Source organism: Canis aureus, chromosome 12 (genome assembly GCF_053574225.1).
Source record: "Canis aureus isolate CA01 chromosome 12, VMU_Caureus_v.1.0, whole genome shotgun sequence".
Taxonomy (NCBI): Eukaryota; Metazoa; Chordata; class Mammalia; order Carnivora; family Canidae; genus Canis; species Canis aureus.
In genome coordinates, this window is record NC_135622.1 from 63,069,832 (window position 1) to 63,084,013 (window position 14,182).

Sequence of the window (14,182 nt, forward strand, 5' to 3'; positions counted from 1 at the left end):
CCCAGGGATCCCCATTTTTTTCTTTTTGACATATACACTATATATTCGAGGTTTACAATAGAATGTTTTGACCCAGGTATACATTGTGAAATGAATACCACAATGGAGCAAATTCCATAACCACGGTCCCAGTCAGTTATCTTTTTTGTGGGTATGTGATGAAAACACTTGAGACATACTCTCTAGAATTTCAAGGATAGGATATCTTATTATTAAACGTAGTCATCGTTCTGTACATCAGGTCTGCATAACGTATTCACCTTATAATTGAAAAGTTGTATGCTTTGATCACTCTCTCTCCTATCCCTGCACCCCCAGCCTCTGGTAAGCACCAGTGCTCCTACAATGAGTCCAAACATATTTGTTTTGTTTGTTTTCTGTATTTTGTATGTATGTATACTCATGCAGTATTTGTCTTTCTGTGTTTGGCTTATTTCACTTAACAGAATGTCCTGCAGATTCATCCATATGGTCTCCAATGGCAGGATTTCCTTTTTAAGGCTAAATAATATTCCATTCTGTGTATGTGTGTGTGGAGGGGGCACCCACTTGTGCCACACTGTCCATCCACTCCTGGATCTATGGACACCTAGGTTGCCTCCGTGTTACTGTGAATAAAGCTGCAATGGACATGAGTGTGCAGACGTTTCTTTGACACGGTGACTTTGCTTCCTTTGACTCCCGGACGAGGGATTGCTAGACCACACGGTAGTTCCATTTTTTAACTTTTCGAGGATCCTGCACACTGCTGTCCACGGTGGCTGCACCAGTTTGCGTTCCCATCCACAGCGTATAAGGCTTCAATTCCTCCGTTTCCTGCCAACGCTTGCTGTCTTTTTGACTTTCGAGACTAGCAATCCTGACAGGTGCGAGGTGACAGCTCACTGTGGTTTTGATCGGCTTCTTCCTGATGATCAGCGACGTTGGGCATCTTTTGCATGTACGTCGTTCGGACCCGGGCCATTCGTCGTGAAGATGGATTAGGGGCTGAAGGGAAAGTTCCAGGGCCGCACAGTCGGTGAGGGGGGTGGTCTTGGAGAGCAGCGGGGCTCGGCCTGGCGAAGCGCGCTGTGCTGCGGCGTCCTGGGACTCCGCGTGTCAGGACACCGCCCGGGAAGGCAGCTCGGGAGAGCGGTGTACGCGGGTCCCCCACGGCCGCCCCGAGGGCCCGGGCGCCCCGGGTCTTCCCAGCCCCCGCTCCGCCCCCTGGGTGCTGGCTGCCTGCCGCCCGCGCGAGCTTCGGCCCGGCCTCGGGGATCCGCGCGGAGCTCGGGCGCGCACCCCGCTCCCCAGCCTTCACGTCGGTGCCCTCAGGTGAGGTCTGCGGCCTGGCATTTCTCAAGTGCGCGCGCTACGCTCGGCTCGGGGTCCGGGCGGACAGCTCCAGGGCGGCGCCGGGACCGCGGTCCGCCTGGCGCCGCCGAGCACCACGGCCAGCAAACCGCTGGCCCCGGGGAGCGCGGCGGAGGACCGACGCCCGCCCGCCCACCGGCCGCCCCGCTCCCCAGCGCCCCGCCGCCGCCCTCCATCCCCGACCCCCGCTCCGCCCCTCCCCGCCCGCGCTCCACCGGCGGCCCGCAAGGTGGAGGCCCCGGATGCAGTCAAGTGGGCATGCGCACGCGCCGGGCGCCGCTGTCATTGGCCGCCGCGGAGGAGCGTCCCGATGACGCAGCAGGAAAACAGGAAGTGAGGCCGACGGGAGCCGCGCTGGGCCCGAAAGGCTCCCGGTCGGCGCGGGGGGCGCGGGGGAATGAATGGGCGCTGAGCTAGGGGCGCGCCCGCCGGACCGACAGGCCTGGCGCGCGGGGCGGCCGCGGCATGGAGGACGACGCGCCGGTCATCTACGGGCTGGAGTTCCAGGTGCGTCCCCGGCGGGCCCGCGGGCCTGCGTGGGGCGGGGCGGGCACCGAGGCGGGCGCGGGCCGGGCGCGGGGCGGCACCGAGCTGGGCGCCGGGTGGGCCCCGGGCGGGTGCGGGGCGGTGGGCGCCGGTGCCCACGTCCCCCCCGCTGGGGCGCCCCCCCCCCGCCGCAGCTCTGCCCCCGCGGCCTCCGCTCCCCTCGACCCGCCCGCTCCCCCTCCCCCCTCCCCCCTCCCCTCTCCCCTCCTCTCTCCCCTCTCCTCCTCTCCCGGGCCTCGGCCCCCCCTCCCCCGTCCCCTCCTCCCCTCCTCCGCCCCCCCCCCCGCTCCTCCTCTCCCGCGGCCTCCACCCCCACCCCCTCCTCCCTCCTCCCTCCTCTCCCTTCCCATCTGCCCCTCCTCTCCCGTGCCTCGGCGCCCCCCATCCCCTCGTCCCTCCTCCCCCCTCCCCTGTCCCCTCCTCCCCTCCTGCACCCCCCTCTGCCCCTCCTCTCCTGGGCCTTGGCCCCTGGCTCCCTGGCCCCCCTCACAGATCCCCTTCTCCCCTCCCCTGTCCCCTTCTCCCCTCCTCCACCTCCCCTCTGCCCCTCCTCCACGCCCCCCCCCGCCCCCGCCCCTCCCCTCTGGGGCCTTGGCCCTCACTCCCCTCCTCCCCCTCCTCCCCCCCTCCCCTGCCCCCTCCTCTCTCTGGCCTGGGCCCCCCTCCCCCCTCCTGGCTGGGGGCTGCTGGGCCGCGCCCACCCGGGTTCCTGCCTGTGTAGGTTTCCTCCTGCGCTGGGTTCCTGGAGGCCTCCCGGAGGCCGGCCCCGCCTCTGTGGGTGTTGAGGGTGGGGGAGGAGGAGGGGGAGGTGGGGTGTAACTTGGACAGGAGTTGCAGGGATAACGGGAAAGTTGTCTCGCACCCCTCACCCAGCTTCCCCTAACGTTGAGGCCTCCCGTGGCCGCGGCTGGGTGACCGTCCTGGGGGAGGCGGGCCCTCGCCCTCCGCTGTCGTCCCGTGTCTGTCCTGTGCTGTGCGCGCGGCCTGCTCCCCGGGCGCCCTGCCCGGCAGGTGCTCAGCACACGGCCGGGTGAGCGCTGGCGCGGGCGTGCACGTGCAGTGGGTGGGGGTGGATGGGGGCACCCGGAGGGCTGTGCACCGAGGGGGGTGGGGGGGCCGCCCTGGGTTGGCCTCAGCTCCTCCGAGGACCTGAAGGCGCCTACGGACAGATGCGGAGACCAGAAGCCCAGAGCACCGCCTCGTGAAGGACCTGATAACCCGATTGTGGGGGAGTCTGCTCGAGATTCTCCCTCCTCGCCCCTGCCCTGCTCATGTGTGTGCTCTCCCTCTCTCTCTCTCCCTCTCTCTCTCTCATAACTAAAATCTTTCAGTCCTGGCTTCACCACTTCCTGTCTATGTAACTTTGGGCTTCAGATTCCTTGCCAATAAAATGGGAAAACGAACCTGGATCCCCTGTGGCCGTTAGGAAAGTTAAATGAGTTCATACAGTGATTTCAAGCACTTAGCACAGCGCCTGGCACCTAATAAGCATTCAGGAAATGTTCTAATTATTACCATGAGACAAAGTTCTCATGGATCAGTCCGTATAAGGCGGTATCAGTGTCCTGTGAGGATGAGCTGTGTTACGGGGTTTGCCCACAGGCTCGATCACCCAGGACCGTGCCTCAACAGCAGCTTTTGAGATGTCCCCAGGCGTATCTCACTCTTTCAGTCCTGCCTGTGGATGCTGTGGTGTGGGCATAGCCCGTCTGGCCAGCAGGTGAGACTTGGGACTCTAATCTAGGGAAGCCTCAAACCCAAGCCAGCCTCAGGGCCCCTGAACCACAAAGTTGCCCTGCCTTCTCCTGGACAAGGTGCTCGTGTGGGCAGGTGTGTGGGGGCATATGGGGAGATGGAGGGTTCCTGACCTCGTGCTTCCTAAAGTGTGTGTTTGCCTCCAGTGTACCCAATACCGTCTGTCTCATTAAATCTTCTAAATAACCCAGAGGTTTTGATCTTCATTGTTGGATCCTTGAGATGACAAATGTCATTTCCTGAGATTAATATCAAGGAGTGGATCTTTGCCTCCGGCATCAAATGTTTTATCTGAATATCTCCTTTATCTTAAAAGAAGTAGCAGATTTTTACCCTTTATTTTGGACAGCTTGTGGACCTTGATATTGTTGGATTCGAAGAATTCATTACTACAGTAAACAGAAGGGGCGCCTGGGGGGCTCAGTTGGTTAAGCGCCTGCCTTCTGCTCAGGTCATGATCCTGGGGTCCTGGGATCGAGGCCCATGTCGGGATCCCTGCTCCATGGGGAGGATGTTTCTCGCTCTCCCTCTCCATCTGCTTGCTGTTCCCCCAGCTTGTGCTCTCTGTCTGTCAAATAAATACAATCTTAAAAAAAAAAAAAAAAAGAAGAAGAACATGGGGATCTGATTGTTGACCCTTGACTGAGGTAATGAGGCTTGAGGGTAAAATGAGGTCCTACTATGGCAAATAAAAGGCAGAAGAGTGCCATACAGGGGTCATTAAAATAGAAATGCTGAGCACGTTTCTGTTTATGGGACATTATGGTATCATGTAATTAACATCTTTTAGCTCATAAAAAGTAGCTTGACTTTTTATGATTTTGTTATTTAAAATTAAGAAAATCCAAGTAATTCTTATTAGTATTTTAAGATGTCAAATTGCTGAAAATCTGATTAAGATCTGCAGGCCCTAAACGCGCCTTTTCTATCTTATCTGATTCCCTGACAACCACATTCAACTTAAAACTGTGTCTTGTCTTTGCCCACTTGCTTTTATTTCTTGGATATTATGTGGTGACTGGATGTCCTGTTACCTGAGGGTTTTTAGCTTTTTCTATGCTCTCCCTTGTCTTTCTTTAGGCTCATGTAGTTCTATCACAATTCTTGCCAAATCTATATTGAGGGTCTTCTTTTTTTTTTTTTTTTTAAGTTTTTATTTATTTATTTGACAGAGAGAGAGAGAGAGAGTGTGTGTGCATAAGCAAGGGGAGCAGCAGAGGGAGAAGGAGAAGCAGACTCCCCGCTGAGCAGGGAGCCCAATATGGGACTCGATCCCAGGACCCCGGGATCATGGCCTGAGCCCAAGCAGATGCTTCACCAACTGAGCCACTCAGGCACCCCTAGGGTCTTCATCTTTCTAGTTATATAAATATTTTTAGCTGCTTATTCAAGAAGGGTACTGTGATTTCTTTTTTTTTTCTTCTTGTACAGCTTTCCATTTTTCCCTGTTGTGAAGTGCTTCCTTTTTCCATTTGTTTCATTGTTCCTGTGTCTTATGGTGAGTGTTGATGCTTGGCAGCTGCTGCACCTGTCCTGCGCAGTCTGGTTGTCCGTGGGAACGGTGGCCGTCTGTTCTGCTCTTCCATTTTCCTGAAGACATCTGTCCCGGTGCCCCCCTCCTCCTTTGCTTCAGGTGGACTCCCTTTCATCATGTGGGGGTTTTTGTGTTTACTTTTCATTAGACTTTAGTTGAGTAGGTAGTATGTGCCAGTCATCTGACAGGGCCGCATAATTGTCACACAGTCCTTGGATCCCCGGGCTTGTTCTTTTCCATTTTAAAGCAGAGGGCTCCGTGGTTTAGAGAGACCTCTTATAGCTGTTAGAGTATTGGGCTCAGGCCTGGATCCTTCCTGCTCAAAGGTCTCTTTGCTCTCTGGGGCCTTTTATTCAGAACAAGACACCTGGCACCTCCATGTTCAGGTCCTTTGACCTCTGTAGCAGAGGCCAGAGGCGACATTCAAGTGCAGACCTCACCTTCCTCTCAGAGGGCCACAGGGCTCAGAGAGGACTCGTCTCCTTTCTGTCTCCCAGCAGGTGCATAAGACCTGTTGGCTAAGTCACTTTATCGGTCAAGGTGAAGTCGAGGTGACTGGCAGCTGGGAGCGAGGCAGTCTCAGCCCCGTGTGCAAGCTGCCTGTGAGCAAGACTGCAGCCGGTGTGCAGGCCACACCGCCTGCCCCGGCACGTGGGTCATCTGAGAGGGGTCAGGCGGCTGACGTTCCACTGCTCTTCAACCGACTGTCATGCTTTTGCTTATGTAGTTAAAAGGAATATAGGAGAATGTTTTCCTGGGATATAGCAGGACTTAGGGGAAGCCTGGAGAGCTCAGCCATGCGGAGTGCAATCTGGAGACGATTTTGTTTTTTTGAGTTGTTTGTTTGTTTGTTTGTTTATTTATTTATTGGAGTTTAATTTGCCAACATATAGCATAACACCCAGTGATCATCCCACCAAGTGCCCCCCTCAGTGCCCGTCACCCAGTCACCCCTACCCCCCCCCCCACCTCCTTTTCCACTACCCTTTGTTCGTTTCCCAGAGTTAGGTGTCTCTCATGTTTTGTGGAGACGATTTTGATGCTTGGTTTTTATTATCATTTGTTTGTTTATGTTATGGACATAGAAACCTCAGACATGTTCCAGCTCACTCACTCGCTTTTCTTTTTATAATATTTTTTTCTTCCTCCAAACTATGTGGCTCACGTTGGATATGTATGTACGTGTGTGTATGTAATTTCTGTGTCTTTATGTAACTTGCATATGTACACATGTGTATTTATGCATCTGATTTTTTTCCTCGATGGGATCTGTGTGTTTGCACGACTCTGGGTACCTAAGTGCATGTCGCTCTGGGCTAGTTTGCTGTGAGACCCACTGGTGCCTCAGGCTCGTAGCCTCACTGATGGTCATGGCTCCTTGTCGCTCCCTCACTTGATACCCTCGCTCTCTTTCCTTCTTGGTTCTGGAGAGGTGGTCTGTGCTCCAGCTTGCAGATGTGGGGAGAGGGGGAAGGCGATCTGGGATGGGATGGGATGGGCAAGGGCATCCTCATCCCCTGGATGCCGGCCCGGGAGCCTCACAGGCAGTGTTAGCTGCTCCCGTTTTTCCCGGTGCTGGGGAGCTACCTTGATGAGTCCTAGAGCCTGGTCCTCACGGCCCGCCCTTGAGGCCTGTAACATGGTGGGGCTTCCTCCGTGGTGGTTCTGAGAGTCACAGTTCACATCCCACTGTGTTGGGGTGAATACTGACTTAGCCCTATTCCACCCTTCTGCTATGGCAGAAGAGGTGGGAAGGTCTGGCCTGTAAAGTCTGTTCCACAACGTGAAACCGATTCTGTGGCCATGGAGACTGGGGAGTTCCGACGGCCAAGTCGGGAAGGCTGTGTAGACCATGCAGCTCAGAGTGTCCCCAGCCAGCGGCAGCCATGTCACCCGGAGGCAGACCTGTAGAATCAGATTCTGCACTGCCCGGGCTCCCTGGGCTGCTTGTTGGTGTATTGAAGCTGGAGATGTATCATTATAGGAAAGAATAAATGAGATTCTGATAGGATTGGGCAGGAGGAGGTCTTGACATCCCTGCTGGAAGTGTGGAATTTATTTGTGGTACTAGGTGGTCAGCGTACGGTTTTTGAGGAGCATGTCTGTCTGGGAGTTAGGAGGTATGTCCTGAGAGCGTTCTTGCATTGGGCAGAAGATTGGACTGGACGGGACTTAGCAGCCTGTGAACTCACATCAATGGATCATTAGTAAACATACAATTAATTTAAAGCATCGAAGTCAAGATACAGAGAATGTTGAAGTTAGGATATAAAGACTTGTGTGTATTTTTCTTGATTTAGACTTGTTTAGGCAGCTTTTCAGGATGTTTGCCCAAGAACAATTTGAATTTTAGGTTTTTCAAAAAAGATTTTATTTGTTCATTCATTCATTCATTCGAGACATAGAGATAGAGAGGCAGAGACACAGGCAGAGGGAGAAGCAGGCTCTCTGCGGAACACCTGATATGGGACTAATCCCGGGACCTCGGGTCACGCCCTGAGCTGAAGGCAGATGCTCAGCCACTGAGCCACACAGGTGGCGCTTATTTATTTAATAGAGAAACAGGAAGTGTTCACAAGCAGGGGGAGAAGCAGAGAAGGAAGCAGACGGCTCCTCTGAGCAGAGAGCCTGATATGGGGCTCGATCCCAGGACCTTGAGATTGTGACCTGAGCCAAAGGCAGATGCTTAGCCCACTGAGCCACCGAGAATTTTAAGTTTAATCCTTATTTTTGTACATGCGTATCCCGAATTTCCCGGTCAATGCTGTGCTTGCTGGCTCGGCACTGCTGGTACAGCTCTGGTTCCTCTTCTGGGTATTCCTCTTCCCAGTCTTCATCCTTCTGTACTGTGTTTCTGTTGCAAGCCTAGACAACCCAGGGTGTGCTGATCCTATCATGCTTACTTGCAAGATGATGACGGAAGTCTATTTACATTAAGACAAGAAATACTACTACCGCTCCTTGGCCGAGTTTTAGGGCTCTTTTCTGAAGGGGAGGGGAGTTATTTTATAGGACATACCATAACCGTGGTCAGATGGGAAATGGACTGGCTGCTTCTGAACTCGGTACTAAGACCCTGCATCTGAACGGTCTCGCACTTCAACACAAAGGTCATACAGTTACGCTTTATAGATTTGTTGTTTATTTGAATATTGTATACGTTATTGTCTATTAATGATCATAATTTTTGTTTCAGATGTTTCTCCAATATTGTTTGAATTTGAAATAGTATAAGTGAGACTACAGATGGCTTCACACGCATTCTCAGCGTCAGGGCAGGAGCGATCAGCTTTCTGGGTTTGAGTTGAATCTGTAATTCTCAGTTAACAGGACCGTAGTTCTTTATGACATTTCAAAAGTCTCTACAAACAAGATGATTTTTCTCCTGCACGCTTGTTTCTTAGAAACTTTTGGCCTTGAGAAGACCTCCTCGGGGCCCTGGGGGGTTCAGTAGTTTAAGTGTCTGGCTCTTGGTTTCGGCTTAGGCCCTGATCTCAGGGTCATGGCATCAGGCCCTGTGTCAGGCTCTACGTTCAGTGGGAGTCTGCTTGGATATTCTCTCCCTCTGCCCCTCCTCTCTCTCTCTCTCTCTCAAATACCTAAATAAATCTTAAAAAAAAAAAAAAAAAGAAGACCTTCTCTGGTTGGGAGGGCCGTTGGTTCTTCGTTGGTCCTTTGGCAGACCCGCTGTGGCCCATTGAGGTGGCTTGGGCGTGTCCACTTTGCCTGTTCCCGAGCCTCGGGCACTCTCCCGACACTGGCTTTTGGATCTGTGGTCACTAGCTGTTCTGATTTCTTCTTTTGAGGTTAGGTGTGGTAATTTGTGTTTTCCTAGGAAATGCGTTTATTTGGTTGCCAGGTACCGATGGTCTACTGCGTGCCAGGCATTACTCTCCGCCGTGGAACACGGCGGGGAAGGAGCCAAACCCAAGCCCGGCAGCCCTCCCTCCCGGAGGCCAGTGTGGGGGCACCGCGTCGGGTGTTCTTCTAAGACTCCTCAGTCGTGTGCCTACTTTATTTGTTTTCATTCTTTTTTATTAATGGAAGCATTTAGACCACGAATTTTTTTCTGAACATTGACTTCTTGACTTTACTGTTTTCTGGGTATCTCATGGTTTTGAACTTGATGTCTTTTGTTACCTGACACTCTCTGGACTCTTTCTCAGCCCTGCTCCCATCCCCTGCTGCGTGTGGGGGCCCCTCCTGTGGCGGCTTCGCTCTTCCCTGGCCTTGCCTGTGGTTGTCCTGCCCTATCGTCTCCCAGCCGTGCCTTGATTTTTTCCCCCGTTTACTTTTCTGTTCTTTTTTTCTCTCTCCTTGAAGGCTGATTGCTCTGTTAGGTTTACAGCTGTGTGCTGGTGTGCATAGCATGAACTCCGGCTCTTCTGTGGCGGCCTGTGGCAGCGTGCGGCCAGCACGTGTGCATCTTCTGAGGTCTTTTCCCGCTGTCCTTGCCTGGCTGTCCCTCCTGGTGGTATCCTCGCAGGGCTCCTGGGCTCCTTTGATCCTGGGCTCTCATGGCGAGCCTTCCTGTCCAGCTGCCATGGTATCTGTATGTGGAGTCGGGCCAGGCCCGAGCCCCAGGCTGGCAGGAATTCCTGCAGCCCAGGCTTTGGTTTGTGGGTGAATTCTGCAGCCCTCATTCATCCCTGGTGAAGATGGTGGCCCGGGTGGGCTCCCCACAGTGCGGCACCCCCTCCACTCCGTGGGGCCAGCGTGCTTCCAGGCGGGATTGCCTGGCTGCCCGGCCTGCTCTGACTCTTGCCAAAGCCCAGGCACAAGCCCTGCCACCAGCCGTGTGCCTGTCCTGCCGTCCCATCCCTGCAGTGCCTGCACTGACACCTGTGCACCTGTCTTCTTGGGGGGTGTCGCTGCCCGCGCACTCTTCAGACCCTTCTCAGCTCTCACCTCTGCGTTTGAGTCTTTGTTCTTATGGTGTGTGTTTGGATTATAGATGTTTCCGAGTTTCATTGAAGATAGTCGCTGTTTCTGCTTTTATTCTCCTTGCTTTTGTGTAATTCCCTAGGGTTTGGAAGAGTGAAATGAAGACATTAACCTACTGCTCGGAAACCTGAGGTCCCGATTTGACTTGTTGAGATGGGAAGGGGAGGGTGAACTGGAATAAAGACTCATGTCTGGAAAGTTGAGTAAGAGGTTGTGAAAATGTAGTTCAAGCAAGGTGTGGGGAGGGGTGGCGGTGTGTCTGGAGAGAAGGCAGGATGCGGGGTTCGGGGTTCCCATGTCATAGGCCTGGTAGGCAGGAGGGGGTGCGGCGAGGGGCTGATGGCCAGAAGCGCAGGCCTGGGGAGGGGCCTCAGGTCAGTGCAGTTGACAGAGCGGTGCCGGGGGCTCCACCACGGACCTGGTGACAGTGCTGCAGGCAGGCAGCAGGAGGTCCCCCATCTCCGGGCGGGCGGGGAGGGGCGTTTGCTAGAAGGAAGTGTGGGCACAAAGCCACAGCGAGAGCAGGGGGATGGGTGGTGATGTACTGGGTCCTTGGGGGCCAAGGGACAGAGCGGCCCTGTGTCAGGGGTGTCTGGCGGCTGCAATGCCTGGAACCACGAGACCAGTGCTGCAGGGTGGTGCAGCGGGGCCAGGTTGTCAGAAGGGGGGCAGTCGGTCAGAGTCGACGAGGGCTTTCCCTGTCTACGCCACCATCAGCGACGGGAAGAGTGGAGGTCTGGCAGCAGCTGGAGAAGCAGATGAGTCAAGGTGGAAGATATTTTCAAAGGATGAGGGGACTTGTGACTGGGTTTTCCCAGTTGAGGGGAAGAAGCCAGAGAAGAGAGTGACAGAAAAAGAGAGTGGACTGCTCAATGTTTTGTGCTGCAGGCAGGCAGCAGGGGTGCCCCCATCTCCGGGTAGGCGGGCAGGGACGCCCCTTTCCTCTGGGCAGGTGGGCAGGCAGGGGCGCCTCCATCTCCGGGCAGGCGGGCAGGCGGGCAGGGTCGTCTTGATGAACTAGAGGCAGCTCTCTATAAACATGCCGTTTCCAGGAGGAGACCACTGGTGTAGCAGGTTAAACCTACCAGGTCTCTGCGGCTTGAAGCACAGGTCCTGCCCCACCTGCTAGCCTCCAGCAGCACCTTGACCTTGCCCGAGGTGTGCTCGTGGAGGGGGGGTTAGGGGGGTAGGGGCATTTCAGGTGAGGAAGCAGGCTGGACACTAACTAGAGGAAGTGTTTACTTGCTCAGATTAGTAAACACATGACTACAATCTTGAATTTCCCAAGGGAGTTCTGGGTACTTGGCGGTACCAGGAGATTCTAGGATTTGCGCCTGTCATGGAGTAGAACTTTCCAGTGCTCCCATGGCCCTGCCCCACTGACAGCATCTCTAGTTGTCCTGCGTTGGCTCACTACACGGTGAGATAGAGGGAAAGAGCTGTGTCAGGAAAGCACCGTGGCCTTTCTTTTGGGAACAGGTCATGGGATGATAATAACGTGACCCATACTCTACCTTCAATCTCATATATACATATCTTACTTGTGTTGCCAGGTCCCTGCGTCACCATAACAGTAAAGAACCAGACTCAAGGCTACAGGTCAGGGTGGTTCTTCTCTAGGAGCTTTGTGATTGTGACTAAGTCACTTAACCTCTCTGGTCCTCAGTGTTTTTGTCTTCTAAGTAGGAATAATATTATCCCTCCTGACTTTGGGTCTCCTTCATTGAATGTGGAGATGAAGCAAGGTAAAATACATGGAGCTGTTTTGTGACATCTTACACCCTAAAATTTGATCTTATAATAATGAGGTCATTGGAGTACCTCAAAGTCATCATTATGACTAGACTTAGGAAGGTCATTTGATCATTCACTTCATCAAAGGACCAGAATTACGGATGGATATACATATGTTACCCAATTGGCCAGAGTTAAATTATTATTATAATTTTACCTAATGTACTAAAAAGATCTTAGATTATTATTATTTTTAAAGATTTTATCCATTACTCATGAGAAACACACAGAGAGAGGCAGAGACACAGGCAGAGAAGCAGGCCCTACGCAGGGAGTCCGATGCAGGACTTGATCCTGGGACCCCAGGATCATGCCCTGGGCCGAAGGCAGATGCTCAACCTCTGAGCCACAGGCATCCCAAGATCTTAGATTAAATGTTTTTAAGATTTCACTGTAATTTTTAAAGATTCAGTTTAGATTTTTTTGTCAGAATAATTTTCTTCAGTTTTTTATTTTTATTGATTTATTTTGGCGAGAGTGTGTGTACTTGCAAGCCGGGGGAGGGGCAGAGGGAGAGAGAATCTTGAGCACTGAGCCCAACGCGGGCTCCATCTCATGGCCCTGAGATCATGACCTGAACTGAATTCAAGAGTCGGATGCCCAACTGACTGAGCCACCCAGGAGCCCCCTCCTCTTTAGGTTTTTAAGAAAGAAGGGTCTTCTCTAAACCACGGTAGCTTTTGTGTCTGAAACCGATGATCTCTTAGACTTTATTTCCTCGCACGCTCACCGTCAGCCCTGCGCGGGGCTGCAGTTCTGGGCTCCGTAAATTACTTTAGAATGAAGCAGGTTGGATGCTGGGTTGTTACACACACAGCAGCCTCTGCGGCCCCAAGCTGCCCTTCCGTTCCGTCCAATGGCCTGATACAATTTACTTCTTTCTGGTATCTTCTGTTTTACGGTGATGGTGTTAGGTCCTGTTTTCTGCCTGGACTTGAGCTCCTGGCTGTGTTTTGATAAATGTGGATTTGCTGTCTTGTGGTCTGGGCCGGCTCTGGTGCACGGTCCTTTCCCACCTGCTTGGTTTTGGGCCTTGTCTGCTGCCTGCACCAGTGAGTTTCCTGAGGGCAGGACGGGTCACTTCCCATCTGTGGGACCTGCCACAGCATGGCCACTGGGCAGGGGTTGTGTAGTCGGCTCGGTATTGCTGACTTGAAGCATAGACAAGTCTTCATGTAAAGTCATCATTTCCTCTCAGATAAATCCTTTTCTGGGCCCTGTTTTGGAGACTTTCAGGCTTTTTCTGTTGAGGTGATGGTATGTCCCTGTATCTGAGTCTTAGCATTCTTGTTTGAAGGTGGAGCCAGTCCTGCATCCCCTCTGTTGACTTGAGTTCTGCCTTTGGAGCAGCCGGGGTTTTGTCTCTGTGACGATGTAGACGCTTCCTCACCATTTTTCTCTAACCAAGTGGTGTTCAAATTATATAGGATTCAGGGGGTCTGTTAATTTGCTGGTATTAATGTGCAAAATTCTAATCGTAGATATGCACATTTTTGGCAGAAAATATATAGATTCACAAAGAATTAATCAGTTTTGCAAAGAGGTCTAAGACTCTAGTTTGTCAAAGAGGTTGTAGGCCCATTGGCTAGAATATCTAATAATGTGAACACTGCTCTGGATGTGTATTTTCTTGGTGTTACCGAAATGTATTCTGATAGTTGATGTTTCTGTGCCAGGAACACAAAACAGTTGACGTTTTTGTGAGGAGGTGTGGGGCCATAGGTGCTGTGATTGCATTTTCTGAGAGCATGACTTGAAATCGTTGTCTCCAGACCTTTTGGTAGAGGACACTCAGAAGGTCTTGTGGTTCACCCCAGTCATGGAAACCAAGTCTAAACCAGACAGACTGAATGGTTAGGACAACTGCTATACTGTTTCTCTTACCCTGTGTTAAAATGAATGAATCAAGAAATTGAGAAAAACACATAGGAATTAGATGTTATAGAGGAGGAAGCGGGGTGTTATGCCTGTTTCTAGCTGCAGGTGGGAAGAGAGCATGTGGACAGTGGCCCATGTAGTGAACTGTGCAGGGCGATAGCCATTTCCCATTGCTGCCATAACAAGTCAGTGCCAATTTAATGGTTTAAAAGAACAGCACTTCCTACCTTACCATTCTGTAGTTCCAAAGCCCAATATGGGCCTCACTGGGCTTAAATCCAGGCTTTGGTGGGGCGGGGACCTGGAGCCTCAGGGGACGATCTGTTACCTCGCCTTCTCAGTCCATGGAGTCCCTCCATCTCCAAAGTCCGCAGCAGC

The 14,182-nt window shown here is 52.8% G+C and overlaps 2 protein-coding genes across 4 annotated transcripts in view; one reads left to right on the forward strand and one right to left on the reverse strand.

The window, feature by feature from the left end:
- The window catches only part of TRAPPC12 (trafficking protein particle complex subunit 12), an 84,340-nt gene extending 81,453 nt beyond the window's left edge, over positions 1–2,887 (reverse strand). The window contains exon 1 of the mRNA XM_077844259.1: positions 2,769–2,887. The gene's annotated coding sequence lies outside the window, so the exon portion shown is untranslated. The remainder of the gene's footprint in view (positions 1–2,768) is intronic.
- Positions 1,684–14,182, forward strand: part of EIPR1 (EARP complex and GARP complex interacting protein 1) — a 120,332-nt gene continuing 107,833 nt past the window's right edge. The window contains exon 1 of one of the 3 annotated variants that reach the window (XM_077844262.1): positions 1,684–1,860. In XM_077844262.1, the coding sequence (XP_077700388.1) occupies positions 1,819–1,860 (42 nt within the window). In that variant the 5' untranslated portion in view covers positions 1,684–1,818. The remainder of the gene's footprint in view (positions 1,861–14,182) is intronic. The other 2 variants (XM_077844261.1, XM_077844263.1) reach the window with 2 other exon arrangements.